Source organism: Xenia sp. Carnegie-2017, unplaced genomic scaffold, assembly GCF_021976095.1.
Source record: "Xenia sp. Carnegie-2017 unplaced genomic scaffold, XeniaSp_v1 HiC_scaffold_24, whole genome shotgun sequence".
Lineage (NCBI taxonomy): Eukaryota > Metazoa > Cnidaria > Anthozoa > Malacalcyonacea > Xeniidae > Xenia > Xenia sp. Carnegie-2017.
Window position 1 is genome coordinate 8,619,479 of NW_025813487.1, and position 18,607 is coordinate 8,638,085.

The following is an 18,607-nucleotide window of genomic DNA, read 5'->3' on the forward strand; positions in this document are numbered from 1 at the left end:
AACCTCAAAGCTGAAGGTGTAAACTATGACGTCATTAAACATGCGTCAGTGAGTTATTCAGTTAAGTATTGGTTGCTTCATTTACTTGATATTTCTGATAATGATTATATCGTTGAAAATGTTGGTAAATATCTTGTTGACTTGGAAGTTTTAGTTGCTTCTATTTTGGTTGACTCTCGTCGTGCTTTAGAAAATTTTAAACTATTCAACGCACATGATGTGTACTTTCTTATTTCTGAGGACATTCGATTGTTATTTAATGAAGTTTTTTCTGTAATGACGTACTCTAAGCGTATAGGCAATAAAGTAATTTTTTTACAAAACGTTGCCAACGACGTCAAAGATCTTTCGTCTCAAGCCATCACAATGCTTCAAACACGTTTCAAAGACTCACCATATCTAGAGTGCAAAGACACGGGTTTTGTAAAGGCTCGATTATTACGTTTAAATCAAAATTTGAAGTCTGTTGATGTTTCACGAAATCATGATTACGTCGTCTGTGGTTATTATGGATTCGTCGTGCAACTTTTTTCATTGAGAACAAACAGATGTTTATGGATAAAAAATATTGATGGTCAGTTTAAGCAATTTAAAGAGGGAGAATTTTGCGTTGTCTTTCATCCGTTCGAAGATTTGATTTTTGCTTCCCAGCTTAATAAGATATTAGATATTAATGGTAAAATTTTCTCCAGTCCGTTCCATTGTGATGATTCTACTTCTAAGTTCTTTACGGACAAATGTTTTTCTAAGGATAAGTACACAATGGTCACTAGTTACTTTGACAGTATGGGAAGTTAAGAAAGGTGAGAAGAAACGCAGTATTAGATGTAATAATGTGACCTCACTGTGTTTTTCTAATTCTGGAAGATATTTGTGTGTTGTTGAGGAAAGAAAAGTGGTTCAAATATTTGATGTAGCGAATAATTATAAAACATTCGTTTACGGCGTTCATTTACCGTCTAGTTTTTCAAGTAAGTTGTTCACTGTTGGTCTTCATTCTTGGTGTTGTTGTTGGCATCCTCTTTTTGGGATAAAGCCTTTCATTGTAAATCCCACTGTTTTGAAACTTCCTGACTTAGATCCTGATTTCGAAACTTCGTTTTTTCCTCTCGATCCTTTCGATGACAACGGACCTAGCTTTTCCTTTTATATGTTATTTATGTATTATTTTATTTTGTATAACGACAATGTACTTTTGTTTAATTACGGACTTGACTTTTATCTTTATTCAATACCGCGTGCATGTTTAACTAACAGTTACAGTTTTCGTAACAGGAAATTTTGCTTAAATGGAAAATTTCTGTATCGGAGCAATGAAGTAACATCAAGGGTAAGTATATACAATCGCAACACATTTGACTTTGTTGTCAAGGAATGTTTTGTTAGGGACATGGTTGCTGTAGAAAATGGAGTTATTTTGCTCACGGCAAAAAATATTCCTGAGCTTTGGAATAATGATTTTACAAAACATGTTAATAGTTTCGATGAACTAAAAGGTACAAACAAAATTTTTGAGGTGAGTGATATATCATTTGCTTGTCAAAAAACTGATTCTTTTGTGTTTTTCAATGTTGAAAACAAGCGAAAAGAAATATCAGTGAATTTTGAAAATTATCAAAATGTGCACGTATTTGCATGTAGCTCTAAGTATCACGTGTTTGCTAAAGTTGAATTTAAGGATCAGATAATTTACTGTATGTGGCATGAAGACAAACTTGTTAATGGTTGGGATGACGTAATTAAGGAGGAAATCACCAATTTCATCGTGAACAAACACGCTGGAAAGTACACACGTGATATTATTCGCTGTAAAACTTACGCTGCTTTTTCACCTTCAGCAGATAAATTATTGATAGGTGACCCAGGACTGTATGTGAAAGTATTTGACATCAAAAACCTACAAATTATTTGTAGTTTTACTAAGAATTTAGTCTATGGTAAGTTTTTCTTTCTTGATTGTAGATTTATGATTAATGTTAACTTACAAGTGATTGATTTGAAATATTTTAAGAGCATTTTACTAAGACCGCGTGATAAAATGTCACTTGCAACTTTTTATTTCTGTCGTAAACGCAAACTTTTTTTTAGTTTTTCCTTTGCTGTCCCGATATATTGCGCAAAAATCATCTTGCCACGGGAATAAATGTGATCTTTGATGATAAAATTTCTTCCCATGTTTGATCATGACATGTCAACTACATTATCTTAAAGAAAATTTCATTCAGTTCTTATGCATGATCTCCAACATTGTTGACATTTCAATTAAGTCCGTTTGCTTATGGTTTTATAAAATGACCTTTGTCTAACTTTGATTTTTCTGTAAAGAGACTGCAGTTTGACGATAATGTCAACAATAAAGTAAAAGGTTTGAACTCGGGAGTATTGTTATATGTTTGTAGATGTAGATCGTCCATCGTTGTTGACTGACGTTTCGACAACCTTAGCGGTAGTCATCTTCATCAATGTCAACAATTTTGGAAATCATGCAGGAAAACTTAACTTCATCAAGTAAAGATGGCAATTGAAAAACAATAATGAAGCAAACCAACAGCAAAAAGGACTTTCGTGTGAGACAATAAATTTACTTGTACAACGAAATTATTTTATTGACTTTTATCTTTTCACACAAAAATAGAAAAGGCAAACTAGTGTTTGTTATTGCACCTAAATATTATGTTTTGTTAAAACGTCATGTAATCATAATTTTCTTGCAAATTTATTTGAAGCAGAATGGTTTTAATACTTCACGTGGCACGTTTTTTGTTACTATTTTACACTTAAAGCAAGTTGTTAGTAATTTAATCAATTCTATCTTCCACTAAAAGCATTTTTTGATACATTTTAATTATTGCGTTTTGATTTACAAATCATCGATGTTATTAAGTTATTAACTGAGACAAAGACAGCCCAATTGTCACTTTTGTTACATGAATATTTGCGTCTTCATGCATTTGAGAAATGTAAATTTATAATAAAGCAATGGTACCTTTGCCATATATTTTTCTAGCAAAATTAAAAATTTGGCTGTCTTTGTCACTGATTGTTAAAAGTTAAATCGTAAACTCCATAAGAAAATGACTTCATGATTGACGTTCATCATCGTGATAAACAATTTAACCATTGAGATTGAAGACTCCAACCATGTGTTACTGCACGAAGAGAGAAAGAAAACAAACGACAATGTTGCACACGAAAAGATGTTTAAAGACACGTTTTTAACATTAAATGAAAAATCGATGTCAGAGATTTTTAACGTCTGAACAATTTTTCTTTCATGGATCTCAATGAATATTACGAAATTTCCATAAAAAGAATAAGTGACGAATTAGATTCATTTCAAATCAGTAAAGAAAAATTTCAGTCACTTTTAAATACATTAGCAGTTGCTAAAGAACCCCTTCCTTGGGAATTAGTTGATTACATACATAGACAATAAGGTGAGGAGGACATGATGATGTTAGCCAAAAGAGACGTTTGTTAACGTTGTCAATTTTTTTGTTTGAAAATTGGCAAACAACGAAACAATTGATTAAAATCTTTGACACAGTGTGTTTTGTTTCAAAAAGTGATATAACTGTTCTCTTTAGTCTCAGTCAAGAATTGTTAACAAACAAAAAAAAGGCATTAAAAGACTTACTCCATTGCAGGTTCAACAAAATAAACTTCGATATATTCTTCAAAAAACTCTTTGCCCGAATCGGTCTAAATATTTGTTGGAGAATATGTCGAAGAATATGTTGTATAAAGTATTAAAATATTGGTATTTCGTTCGATTACTGTTAAAGGTTTTGGTTTCAGCTTGTCAAAGGTCAGCACGAACGTATTCAATTCTTGCACAATTGAGAGGGTCAATTAAATATAAATTTTAACAATAAGCATGGGAAGTGCAGTGTATTGTGGTTCGTAAAGATCTTGACTGGATTTATTTTGAAGAAGGTAGAACATTTTTGAAAGCAAAGCTCATGTATATGCTGTTTGGCAAGTTATTTGTATTGTTAAAATTTATCTTTAAAGAGGCTCATATCTATGACATTACAGTCCAAATAATTTTAAATTCACTCTATTATTCATTCTGTACTTTACACTGTCTTACTACTATACATTCACTAGTATGAATAATGCTCAAGTAAATTTAAACGAGAAATATTAAAGCAGTTACATAGAAAACCAAACCACGTGCACCACTAAATGTGAAGAAACATGTGAAGAAGTAAAATGTACAATAGAAATCGACTTCATAATGGACATTCAATTTTGTGTTAAACAAGTGTTGATTGATTCAAAAACACTCCAAACTATGTGTTATTGTACGAACGAGAAAAGTTAACAAAAGCTTTAAAGAGTTTTGCAAATATAAAGAAAGAACAAAAGCTACAGTGCTGTATGTGAAAGGATGTTCGGGGACACATCTATGACTTTTACTGAGAAATTTTAAATCAAGAATTTTGCTTTGTGAACACCTGTGCTTTGTGAATCAATCGTATCATTTATGGGCTGCGACAAAAGAGAACTTAGTATTGTTGGACAAGCGAAGCCCGTGAACTTAATTAAAGTGTATTTGTATTAAAAGTGTTAAACAATTAAAAGAACATTATTCACTCAAAGATCAGTGAGCATACTGGAAATGGATGTCCAACGAGATTTGATATTTATTAATTTATAGCATATTGAAAATTTGCACTGTCTAAATTCAAACTAAAGAAATGACTAATTTATCTACTAAAGCACTTGGTGGCATAGTTTTCTATTTTTCTCAAACCATAAAGTTTCATCTGCGAGCAGAACTGGAAGACAAAGGCTCTGTGATTTTACTGTGATATTGGTTATTGACTTTGTTGACAACACTTTTAAAACCTGAACGTGAAAAAATGGTCATCCACACAACCGTTTTCAAGGGAATTTCAAATGTTCTTGAAAAACTGTAAACAATTAAAGTGACTGAACATTTGTGAGAGAGAATAAAAGAATGTCGCATGATTACAAAGATTTTGTAGCCAATGGGCTATCGTTCAGTATTTTTGTCGATGCCTCAACCTGGAGTGACAGTTTCATGTCTACTTTGTTTCATATAGATAGTGTGTCTAGACTACAGTAACATCAAAATGTGAAAGTAACGTCAATCTACAACGATGAGAAGTATACGACACTTTGAACGTTTTTCTCAGGAAGTTAAGTTTTTTAAGGATGTTTCAATGGTTATTTTCAAAATTTTCAATGGCTTTTTTTATATGTGTCTTCAATAAATGTAGTGTAGCCAGTTAACTCATTAAGTTTTACTGTGCAAATTTAAAAATTGAAAATTAACGTATTCTAAAGAAATGAATGATGATGATGCTCAAAAATTTGCATAGCACGACTGACACGAGTGGGCTAGTTACATTATTAGTCAATGATTTTTTGTTGCATGGAACTATGTACATGTGATATTACTGTCCATTTGAAGGAAATGAATTGTTCATTTTGTTGGACAAGAACAGGCAGTTGATATGTGTGTCAAAAATTTTGCAAAAACATATAATGAAATAACTTTAGGTGATTTTATTAAGAAGTATTTGCATGACTTTTATTAATTTTGCACTGTAATATAGAATGTAGTCGTAAAGAAATTGTTTTGTTGAAAAATTATTGCGTGTTGTGTGTGTGTTTGAATTATGTGACTCCAGTGATCTCTGACCTAAAATGCTGCTATAAATTATTTCATATTTATCACTAGCGGCTGTTAAACCAAAAGACGTGCTATAAAGAAGAAAATGATCTTATTTTTATCGACATCGAATTTTTGGCATTTTTCTCTATAGGACTGAGACTTTTTTACGAAATATGAATCTTTATCAAATGTTTCCAACAAAAACAGTGTAAAGATTTTGTTTTTATACACAAGATAGAAAACAATAAATTTTGAGTGCACGCTCCTTATTAACTAAGGGCAGTATGAATATGCTCAATCCTTCCTCCCTAAATTTTTTGAAGATGTAAAATTGTACAGTTGCAGACAATAAGTAGCTATGTGTTATTCGTTCATTTTGTAAAGCTTCTACTGTAGTCCTTTTTGTAGTCAAGTAATCTGTGCTTGTGTTTACTAGTTCGAGCAGGTTTGGTTCTGTTGGTGTAATGGTTTGCGCTGGTAAAGATATTTTCATGGTTTTTGCAGTCTGTAGTGGTGAAGGTCTCCGCCATCCTTTTGTCGTTTCTGGAAGTGGTTTTGGGGGCCATGGATTGCTGCTTATTGGTGAGATTTGGTTGAGATAGTTTTATCTGGTGTATATTTGGTCATCATGAACAGTTCATTAACATTAGTGCATACGAGTGTTTGTTCTTCAACTGATGTTAAATAGTGAAAACATTTCTGCTCCTCTAGTGATTCTTTAAATCTGTAAACTTTGGTGTGATGTGGATCGCGTTGCAGAACTTTGATGATGATGATCCCAATTTTAATCCATTCTGTGGGAGGTGGCCCTGTTCGGTTTTTATATCTAATACCCTATGCTTTTTCCTGTGTTTTTGGAGCGTTAAGGAAGGTGAGCTTCTCGGGTCTGCTTGTGGCAGTTTTTTAAAGGCTCCTCTAAAGTCTGAGTGTACAATAACTTTTTTTTGATAGTGTTGCTAAAATGTTTTTTTGGCAAGCCATAAAAATAAACAAATCTTACTCTCCACATTTAATTTTCAACTGTCGCATTAATTTTTTTCTTGGGTGTTATATTAGTTGTAACCAACTAGGTTATCAATGAAGGTATTTCACAGTAAACCAATATTCTTGTTTTTGTGTTTTTGCTTATCATGTATGTCGACTACACTACAGTCGAACATGTTGATTGTACTTTGTCATTTTATTTGGTTACTTTGCTGTGAGCTCTAACATATATATACATATATACATATACATTTGCAAAAATTATTCCATGTCGGTTTTTAAGATAGAAAAAGTTATTAGGACATTTACAAGTGGAAAATCAATTGGATCTCCACGTTTTCCAGCATGTTGTCTAATTATACCCAACCGAAACTAAGTAGGACAGCTGGTGTAGTTTCTGGAAGTTGGTATGTAACATTTCATATACTACTACTATACCTTAAATACTTAACGCAGTCATATTTATAACAGATAGCAAATGCCTATGTCATAATCAAACTTTAGTATGAAGGAGCGTAGTGCAGAACGCAAGTTTAAAATACTTCGAGATGATCTCATCTGTGACATTATAATATGTGGACTTAATGATAACCGTCTTCGTGAACGTCTACTTAGAGAACCAGAATCAACACTACAGAAAACTGTACAAATGGACATGCTGCTGAGAAAACGAAGAGACATATGAAGGAACTTCAAAAGGAAATTAAAAGGCAAAGAATATATTGACAGTATACAGAAGATAAAATTCACGAGAAACAAAAAAGAATATTGGCAGAGAATCATTAAGTTATGATAACTCCCTACTAAAAGACTGTAAATTTTATTCTTACACTCACAAGCGAGGGAAATGCAAGACTTATGGAAAAAATGCACGAAGTGCTTTAAGCTAAATCATTTTGCTTGGTATATCCAAGATAAAAGCAAGACGATCAACAATTTCAATCGTCGCTATAGTGAATTTGTAGAATATGATGCCAGTTGTTTTGTTTGGCATTTAATATAGACGACTAATTTTTGAAAATAGACATGTTTTGACATCTCATGATGCCATCTTCAGTATGAGTGAATAAATAAATAAATACAGGGTTTATAAAAGTATTATGATACAATAACAATGAGAGATATAAATTTGGATAAGTTATAAGGATAATGAGGAAATGAGATAAATTAATGGAGAGCGTGTTACAAACTAAACAAATCTTTTCTATTAATTTCATCAACTGTAGCACCAACTTTCAAATAATGAAGCCCTAGTACATGTGGTCTGTGGCAAACCATGAGGTTAAAAAATGACTATACCTTTTCTTTATTTATAGGATCTGTATTGTATGAGTTATTAGCAGAAAATACACATCGAAAAACTTCGCTCTTTTCACATGCAACCATCAACTGATAAAGAATATCATCAGCCAAAAACATTTGCAACATATTATCTACCCCTCCCCTTACAAAGCAACAGTCTTGGTGCTCATGCAAGCGGAAGTAGTCGTACAAAAACGTGATTTAACTTTTCTTCATTAATCTTGCGTTTTTGTCATCGTTTATTTGGTTGTTTGGTTGTATGAGCTATGAAAAATTATATGTGTGTATGAAATTTATGAAATGAAAGGAATTAAAATCGTGAGAATTTGCGCGCGAGCGATGCAATTTTCAGACGTCGCATGCTACATGATTCCGTAAACACATCGTCATTAATGTCTGTAAAACGTACAGTGGTAAGTAAAGTTTTTTAATGATTTATAATTTAGATTTTGAACAAAATTATCTGGCAAGTGCATTTTATTTTATATTTGGTCATAAATGAAACAGTAAATTTGAACATTTTATGAATTATGCGGTAGAATGTTGTCATTGTTATTGGGGTTTAGTTGAGAAGGACCTAAAAGGCAACACATTTGTTTTTTTTATTCATTTTCTTTTAAATTTTAATTTATCAATGCTGCATTCGTTTATGTGTTAAATGAGACAACACATCTTTAAATATAATGGTAGCAAAATATTTAAACAAAAGCAACAACCTCAGTTTGGATTTAATCAAATTAATGCCCAATACAATTATATTTTTCAAAACTTTGAAATACTTTAAGACTTATTATAAAGTTACCAGTCACACAACATCTCTTACTAATCTTGCATTCTGAAATATCTGTTAGAACATGGCATTTTTTGCTTCTTCACAAAACACTGTATGTGTTGGTTTTATAAATTGTTATATGTATGTATGTATGATCTCAAAAGCACCAGATTAATTATGGATTTGAAATAAACAACAAGTTGTTTTTTTATAAACATGTTTCAACTTTCCAGTCTACTGAAGTTGACTTAATGTAAGTTGATGTTTATAATAAAAAAGTTGTCCTTTTGTTTTAAATGACTAATTTTTATATGTAGTGGGTATTTAATTCACCCGACCATTTAATACAGTTTTGAACAATGAAAAATCAAATTTTAATCTTGGAAAAGGTGACCATGTCTACTTAAAGTAGGTGGACTGTTCAGTAAAGGTCACTTAAATAGTATTTATATTTTGAATTTTTGGGACATTACCACACAATTGCCAAAAATAACCACTGTATGAAAAAATGTATGCTCCAAACAGTTGTTTTCAAACAAGTCACTTTCTTACATAATTCATTATAATTAAATTGTTATGCATCAAGATCGTTCAGTTGTAGGGAGAAATGTTTCAGTTCCTAAGTCCCTGACATAAAACAACTATATTACAATAAACCAAGCTCCCACAAAGTAATAAAAAAAATTCATTTAAGATAATTCACTTAAGAAAGACTGGCCAAAAAAAATTCCAGTGCCACATCTTCCTCTATGGTTTGTCAAAACTACACATTATTATTCCCAATTGCTAATTATTGCTCTAACTAGTAAATCAAATGAATACATTATTTGTCTAATTATCACTGTCTTTAGAAATTACATTTTTATTGTCTTTCACATGTATAAATATTGTGCTTTAGCACATGTTTCTTATGATGGAAACTCTTTAAGATGAAATTTCTTTCCTTAAGGATTTTAATATGAAACAAATGAACGAAAGACTGCTGAATCTTATGTCAAAGACAGTGAATATTCTGAAGATGGTATGTAAAAATAACAAATTTGTAAGAAATTTATAATGTACAAACTGACGAGTGGCGAACGTTTGACATTTTCTACAGAAATGAGTTCTACAAAATCAACATAGCCCGTTGATAGATGTCTTGAAAGCAGACTGGGATTTTTTCTCTGTAGAAGAGAGCATGTGCTCAATACTGCCAACAATTACAAGAGATACTATGTAGCTATGTTGAACTTTCATCTTTGAATAATGTTGCTTAAAAAAGAGTGTCGCTATTTGTTGGCAACGTTAAAATTTAACTATTACGAATTTGCAATAAAAGTAAAATAATCACTCATATATTGATATATACTATTATTTCCATTTTAACTTAGGAGGATTTAGTATAAGAATTGTTTCCCTATCGACGATGTAAATTTTCTTTCAATGAAAAATTGTTCTTTATTCCATATTTGTAGAGTGATTTACTGTAATCCAAGAAAACAAAAGTATTTTAAAAGAACTTTCTCCATTACAGCTTTACCATTTCTCCTGCCATTAATGAGATAACCACTATAAAACATGGACAGATTTACTGAGGAGGGGTACTGGGTGGGGCTCACAATCTTTAGATTTAACTCCCAAAAATAAATTGCATACCCCTGCTGGAAACATTTTAACTACCTCAATTTTTAACGAAACAAATCAGTAGTACAGTTGAACTGAGTTTTTCTGGGCAATGTTTCAACTTTCTTTAATATCTTTGGTGGCTGCACTACCAGACCTCCCCTAAAATCTACACTTTTATTGTCGTCACTTCTTTACCAATTGACTATTAGCACTTTTAATATCCAGTATTTTCTTGCGTGTAGCATTTACAGTGAGATAAAAAATTTCTCTACCGAAGTCTTATGCTGTATATTGTGGAATAATTCTTGTGAAACCAGAAATTCTTTTATCAAATTGACTAATTCTCGTCAATTATTGAAAGAAATTATGTTAACTAGCGTAAGTTTATACACATGATATTTAATCATATAGTATTTCTAGTCACGCAGAGATCATATGACATTCTTCCTGAGATCAATACTTTCATTTTCTAGTCATCGTATTCATTGGAGAAGACGCCTTACGAAAATTTCGATAAAATTGTACAAAGCATTTTCATCAAAAGGTAAATATCATGTATTAAGTATTTGTTGTTCGAATTTCAGTGACATAAGTAAAGTAAATGGGAACGAACTTCTGAATTTGAATTCCAGTTTGTCACAGATTGTTAAGATTATTTCCGTGAACATTCGCTATCTATATGTTGCTAAAAGTTTCATAAATTGTATGAATTTATCCCAAAGACTAGTCAATGTAAATCACCGTTAGTTACTGCTTGTGATTAAGAGGTTAACTAAAAGCAGCTTTCACAAGATCGAAATATCTTCGAGTCTTCGACAGAAGATAAAAATCATTTAATAAACATTCGCTCCTAGAAATGTTGGGACATAACACTTCCCAAATTTGAATTTATTGTTACATGTTTCGTTGTACTAATCACTGCAATGTTTGTTGAATTTTTGATATTCGTTTTTTAAGTAACAATAGTTGATATATGTGATTCTACAATTGTTTTGATGTGAAACGAACAAACGCGCGCTATGCATGATGGTTGTTGGCAAATTCTATTTCAAAAATCGAAAGAGTTTGTGAAAATTTATCTGTTGAAATTCAATTTTATTCTTAAGGTGTCGACAGAAGTAGACTGCATTTTATTTTATCGCTTAGAGTCATCAGTCAACATATTAATTTGAGAAATAACAAAAGGCTACTCTCCTTAACGGCTTTCACTTTTATTATGCATCATGTCTGCGTCCGCAAAGAATGATGGGGTTTTGTTACGACATAATGACGCATTTGCACATGTGATATTGTATAGTTCGAAATCTCTTACTTCGTCATGATCATTCTCGTTGAAGAGAAATTATGCTCGTGCTTATAGCAAGCACGGTACTTATTACGTAGTTGCAACTCTAGATGATTTGTAATCGATGTTTATTGAAATTAAATGATATTTTGAAGTCAAAATTGACCAATTAATGTAGTTTGACGTTTTTTTCTTTATACAGTGAATCATGAGCACCGACGACGACGTTGATAACGTTGATCAACAAGAATTAGACAGTGTTTATGTATTGAAGAAGGTAACATGTTTGAAATATTAAAGAATTTTTATTGAAATATCAACCTAAAGATTAGAGTCCAACAGATGGTTTCAAAGATAACCATAAGCGTTCCATTTCTTTTATATTTATTAAAACAAAGTAAGTGACGTTTGTCGTTTCGTCTTGACTCAAGACATCTTCAAATGAGATGTAATTACTTAGATAGTTAAGGTGTGAGGTTTGTGTGGATGTGTACTTACAGTGCAAAGCTGATATTGAATATTGTTAGGAAATGTAAGAAAGATTGTACAAGATATAAGGGGGTTGAGTAATGGGGGAAAATTTACCATGAAAAGTGCTGAGGGAGACGTGCATTCACCGTCCCCCTCCCAACTATTCCAGAGACCAATTTTAGAGTTTTTAAGATCTGAAGAGAAAAAAGGGAGTTATAGATAGTTGCTTCCTTTAAAAGGGCACGCAGCAAAGTAAAAGTAATAAACAGAAACTTTTGAGCATCGTAGTAAGTCTATGTAATTAGTCTGAGATGTCTTGAGTCAAGATGAAACGTCGCTTGCTTTTTTAAATAAATACTGAAAAAATCAAATGCTGACGGCTTTCTCAAACACGGTCTTTTGGGATCTTATCTTTATATTTAGAATTCGATTCACACCTAGCACCTCACTGGCAACATTGAAATTTTATAATTTTACGGTAAAATTCACAAGTACGAACTTCATCAACCCCCCACATACAAATTGATTAATTAACACCGCTCCCAAATCAGCGCGATATAATAGAAATGCCGCCCCCCAAGTGAGCACCGCACATTAGCTTTGTGAATTTAATAAACATCGCGGCTCTTAATCAAGTAAACGTGTAATATTTTATGTAAAAACCTAAATCACTATTTGTGTTATCACTGAGTAGTGTCTAAATCATATTTACGATGTATTTGACATGTTTGACGTATTTTTTAGTTGCAACCGATTATTGAAATTCATATTCCATTGGAATCCTACAGTGGCAGTACGGCCCTACGAACGAACGATTTGTCTCTGAATCGAGACAGTAAATATCAATATGCTGTCCTGTTGAATTGCTAGAAATCCGGAGGTAATGGTTACCCCAGGATTGGGAAAATTGAATGTTGAGAGAACGTGTCAAATCGATCAGCGTACAAGGTTCGCAAAAACCTTTGGTGGAAATAAGTAGTTTGACTTCCAATGATTTATCTAATGTCAAATTTTCACATGTTTGTAGATGTAGATCGTCCAGGTTAGTAGAGTTATGAAAGGATTGTTGTTGTTGGTGACTGACGGTTTTGACTTCCTTAGCAGTCGTTGACTTTCTCAGGACTCTACTAACCTCTACATCTAGAAACATGTAACGATACGTCCGGGTTCAAACCATTTACGTTATTACAGTTGTTGATGTTGACTGACGTTTCGAATTCCTTAGCAGTAGTCACCTTTAAAGTCAAGTTGACTTTCTCAGGACTCTACTAACCATGACGATCTACATCTAGAAACATGTAACGATACGTCCGAGTTTAAACCATTTACGTTATTACAGTTGTTGATGTTGACTGACGTTTTGACTTCTTTAGAAGTCGTCACCTTTCAGCCTATTTCCACTTAAAATTTTCGCAAATATTTAGCAAAGTTTTTCGTCACTGACTATTTTTTTGATACCCCCGCACATACATCTCACAGTCAGGGCCACCTGGTAAACGTTGATTGTGGGGGAGGGTGTGTTATTCATATATTCAATTGTGCCTGACTGATTTTTTTGAAAGCGAGTTGTTTAATTTCTTAAAGCGCCTATGAATCGAAAATTTTGCTATCTGAGTAATACTTTATTGAAGAGATATTTTAAATTGACAATGAACATTCTAAACCAGTTTATGCATATCACTTTTAATTCTTGAGATATTGAGGTTTTTGCTGTATCCGATATATCTAACTTGTGACGTCACATTGCATAATGGGAACTAAAATTTTTAGGTATATTTACTGATACTTTACTTCACAACGACGGAGTTCATTTCATTGTGACAGGATTAATGGTACAAAATGCTGCCTACTTGTATCAACCTGAAGTTGTCAGGAAACTGAAGAGTATTTGAAACATTGTGGGAACTCATTATGCAATATGACGTCACAAGTTAAATAAATTGGAAATAACAAAAACGTCAAAATCACGAGAATATGCATTTACTGTTTTAGAAAGTACACTGTAATTTCAAAGGTTCTAGTCATTGCAAACATAATTTAACTTGCAAAATTTTCGTTGCATTGGCACTTTCAGTAAATTGTTTTCAAAAGAAATCAGTTGGGCGTAATTAAAAATGTGAATAAGCCCCCTCCCCTTCCATCAACTTTCTACGGACAACCCTACTCACATTTCACAGGGCCTGCCCTAAAGTGATCCATTTGATAAATCTGGTTGTTATTGATTCTGTCATTTTTCTTTAAGCTTGTTTACGATGTATTCCACTATGACTTTCACGAGTCAATAGATTGGCTGTCTCTCACTACATACCGTTCTCGACTACACTTTCAAACAAATAAAAAACCTTTTTACTAATTTCTATAATTTCTGACAGAGGAACCCAATCAAGTTGATGATGCCAATTCACTCCAGGAAACAAATCAAGATGAACTAAATGGACTTGAATTAAGACACCTTGAGGTCTGCAATCTCTTTGAGGACAGCAGGCAGAATATGGACTGTCATTTTGATTTTATGTCGGTTCCTCCACAACTTTGATGACTATAATTTGTTATGGCATGTCGAAATACGATTTGTCTTTTTACAACCATTAATTGAAATTGTTATAATGATCATAAATATTACATCCATATGCAATTGCTTAGCAAACTCGATAATTGGGGGAGAACGTATTCATACATGCATGTTCTGCAGAATTAAATTCTTTTTGAAATCCATTGTTTTCTATATATTAAGATATGCATTCATAATTTGATCCCTCCCACCTTCCCCATCAACGAGTTTGCTACGCCCCTGTTATGGAATAGACAGAATAAATTAGAACATAAATAGAAAATTTTTATCATTAGTCCATAGTAAAATGTAGACTTACTCAAGTAAGTTAATTAAGGTTCAAATATCGTCACGTCCAATATAATGCCAATGTCATTAATAGGAAAGTACATACAGGTTAGAGATATTATGGGGAAAAAGAACTTGATATTTTTTGTATCCAATAATTTCTAGTCAAAAAGGAGAGGCATCCTATATGTTGTAACCAAATAAGTTTTTGTTGTCAATAAGTTGTTGGAATTTTCAAGGTTAGCCGAGAAGTTCATTAAGTATTCAAAAAGTAACAAATTTAATAAGCATTGGGAATAATCAAGCATTGTAACTGTACAATAACTTTATTCGTAAGTATCCTTAACATATTGGTCAATGGGCAATGTTTAAATTGGTTATATTCAACGATATTTTTTGTCTCCCTTTTTGTTTCTAAGCACAGTAGATCGGGGATTCATCGTATATATTAATTACATTCTGCTTCTCCTAGCCTTGATAACTTTCTTATGTAATCAACACCTTGGTCCTTTATGTTTTTAATTCATGGAAAAAGTGTTTTTGAAAAAAAATTTTCTAAGATGTTGCTATTTCATACAGCAAGTATCATAATGACTTTAAAAAAGTTATCTATAAAATGGGCCATTTTCAGTCGTCTAGTGATCTGAATTTTCAAAGTTTTCTCATGATTTTGCCTCCTCTGATCATTTGCTAATCTAATCATCTAGAGCATGTATTTTTTGAACTAAGAATTTTCTTTGGAAAAGAAAAATATCATGTATCACAACTTCGTAGAGCATTGTAAACCTTCGTGAGTGAGGGTCTGAGGAGATGTTAAAGTATAATGACACGTGACATCATCAATGACATGCGTGGGCGATCAATGTGTGGTATAAATATTCAATATAGCGTCGGCCTTGGGGGCTTTATTTTTTTCTCCTCGCTTTGGCTTTGCCAATTGGCCAGTAGCTTTAGACTTTGTACTAGAAATTAGTTTTTTCTAATAAGAAGAACTTGCTGTTCTATTATTTTCTTCTCACATTCTAAGTAGCCTTATGTCATTATCGTGAGTTACATTAAGATCTGACGACGAATTTCACCAAAGTATTTGTATAATATAAAATAAATTTTTTTACGCACGTCGTCATGGTTACAGCATGTGCCATGTGTTTTGACTTTGGAAGCCAACAACAATATTTTTGAATTTTGTTTCAAAAGCAATAATTTTAAGTCGTTCGAAAGTAATTTGCTAAATTGGTGTGTGAACTATTGCCGTAAGTTCGAAGCATAAAAGTAAAACTGTAAACGAGACTTGGTCTTGTTTCATACGTCGCATTTTACATGAGCCAAATACATTTAAAAGATAATGAGGATTTTTATCTCATTTTCTTTTGCCTCTAATGCATTTGGCGTGGGGTTAAATGAAGAGCTTTGAATGTTGATGTGAGCACTTAAGGATAAAAGGTTAGGTAAATCTTTTAAATGGAGCTCATGAATTTAATGTCTATTCAAAATTAACGAGTCATTATATTATACATAGAAATGGCTACTTGCTACAAACAGCACCCTTTTCTGTGGGTTTGCAGTGAGTCAAGAACAGGTCAGTCTGCATCTAAGTCTAAAATAAATAGTGAAGCCTGAAACTACTGTCAAGTAATCATAAATGATCACAGGAAAGGATTTACGGAGGGTCGTAAAGCTAGGGGTGTACACCCATCATTGCCTGGGTTAGAGAAGGTGCAAGAGGGATGTCATTTTCACTACAAAATGTTAATATACAAAGTAGAGTTTCAAAAAAATATTCACCAATCTTGGCTAGCCTATGTCATAGACCCATACTTGTTGTACAGCTCTATGCAAATTGCAGTATTAAAGGTGCTTGCTCCTGCATATGCCATACTGTAACATCTGCTTAAGAAGCTGCATAAATTATACTGCTTTATTAAAGCTTATGGGCATGGTTGCATAAAATATTTCATTTTCTGGGACCAACAGGCCAATAAAAAATTTTCTTCAAAAAAACGTCACATGGGAATTATCACTTATCCAATACAAAGAAAATCATTTGGTGACATATCAATCAATGGTGACATAGCTAGACAGAGAGCCAGGCCCCCTGGCAAAATTCATGGGCCCACTAAAATAAATGTTTTATTTACATTAATTACAACGACGGTTGTGGCTCCCCTTCGCTTTTATCTCCTCCCCCTTGACAGAAAATTTTGGCTACCTCAATGATATATCACTGCTGTTAAATACTATAGATGAAGGAATGACTAAGAACTGCAAAGACGACTTCATCTTACTAAGTTCTGACTTTCCAGCTTTTCTAGTCTCAACACCTCAACCTAACTATACATCACATCACACTTACACATCCACAGTAATCTAATACCTCTAACTATGTAAATAATTATATATATACCTACAATTCGTTGTTAACTTCTATATTAGTCTGAAGATGTCTTGAGTCAAGACGAAACGTCACTATTTTAATAAATTTCACAAAACCAAATTGCTTATGGCTATGTTCAGAATTATATGTTGGGCTGTAATATTTATATTGAGAGTCCTTTTCCCGCCTGGTACCTCACTGCCAACAGTATAGATAATTTATTATGTACATAAAAGAAAAAACATGCTCAGAAAAAGTTGTGATCGCTTATAAAAGCAAGACAATAATTTACCGCAATATTTCAATTACGGTAATACTACAAAGCCATAATTTCTTCACTTACAAAAATCAACACAGAAAAGAGTATTCAGCCATATATGAAGACCATGGGAGGTTTACCCACAATTTTCAAGAAATTTTATGCAATCAATCTCCAAGCTTTCTCAAATTTTCGTGCATTCTTTTGCAAAAGCAAAATGTTTCCATAGATGCGTAAAGACATTTTGAATTGAAGAACTGTTAAGCCGACCGGTGTTTTGTACCCACTCTATCTGGTAATCTTCAGTCTCAGATTTTCAGAAAAGCAATTTGTCATGCATTCATGATCATCACATATACTTTTTGGCATCTTCTATTGAAATTAATTTTCTGAATCATATTGATGACTACGTTATGCAACGTGTTGAAATGAAGAATTAGACGTTTAGGTCATATGTGGTGAGTAAAATTGTATAACACATTAATTTTGAAACGATATTATTAGCCACTCTACTATTGTATCAAAGTTCTTCGGTTTGGCTAAATTGTGGAATATCAGGTCCGCGGATACGCATTGAGCATGATATAATGCCATAATAAATTCAATATGGATGATTCCAAGTTCCGAGACAATAGAAATCAATGTTAACTCTTTCCCGGTGGACACGATGAAGGGGGGACAAAGCTTTGTCGCCATTGAGTTTATTGACGATAAATTACGTTATATACAACGTACAAAGACAAATTTACCTATGAATTTTAGCTAGTACATTATAGTGTTTGTAGAGTAATAGAAAATATTACGATGCTACTATGGTATCGATATATATGGTATGATTTATTTCGCTAGAAGCCTGGTATCGAGCGGTATCGATTACTCAGTAATCTGTAGTCGCCCATCCCTTATATTGAATATGAATTAGGAAGTGTTCGTGCAATTCTTATGTTATCATCCATAAATACTTCTCTGGCGATATATGATCATGATATAAGGAATATTCCTTCCATCTAATATAACGGTAAGAATAAGACTTTACTTCCTTAGATGGCGACTCGAATTAATTTTA

The 18,607-nt window shown here is 32.6% G+C and overlaps 1 protein-coding gene and 2 long non-coding RNA genes across 3 annotated transcripts in view; all 3 read left to right on the plus strand.

Moving 5' to 3' along the window:
• LOC124450546 overlaps positions 1–18,607 on the plus strand; it is a 93,134-nt gene that overhangs the window by 63,775 nt on the left and 10,752 nt on the right. The window contains exon 8 of the mRNA XM_047001199.1: positions 12,063–12,067. Within this exon, the coding sequence (XP_046857155.1) occupies positions 12,063–12,067 (5 nt within the window). The remainder of the gene's footprint in view (positions 1–12,062; positions 12,068–18,607) is intronic.
• On the plus strand, positions 8,118–10,153 carry LOC124450572. The gene is made up of 3 exons (XR_006950101.1): positions 8,118–8,346; positions 9,655–9,726; positions 9,805–10,153. It is a non-coding gene; the product is annotated as an uncharacterized LOC124450572 (long non-coding RNA).
• Positions 12,982–15,039, plus strand: LOC124450559. Its single transcript, XR_006950086.1, has 2 exons — positions 12,982–13,017; positions 14,442–15,039. It is a non-coding gene; the product is annotated as an uncharacterized LOC124450559 (long non-coding RNA).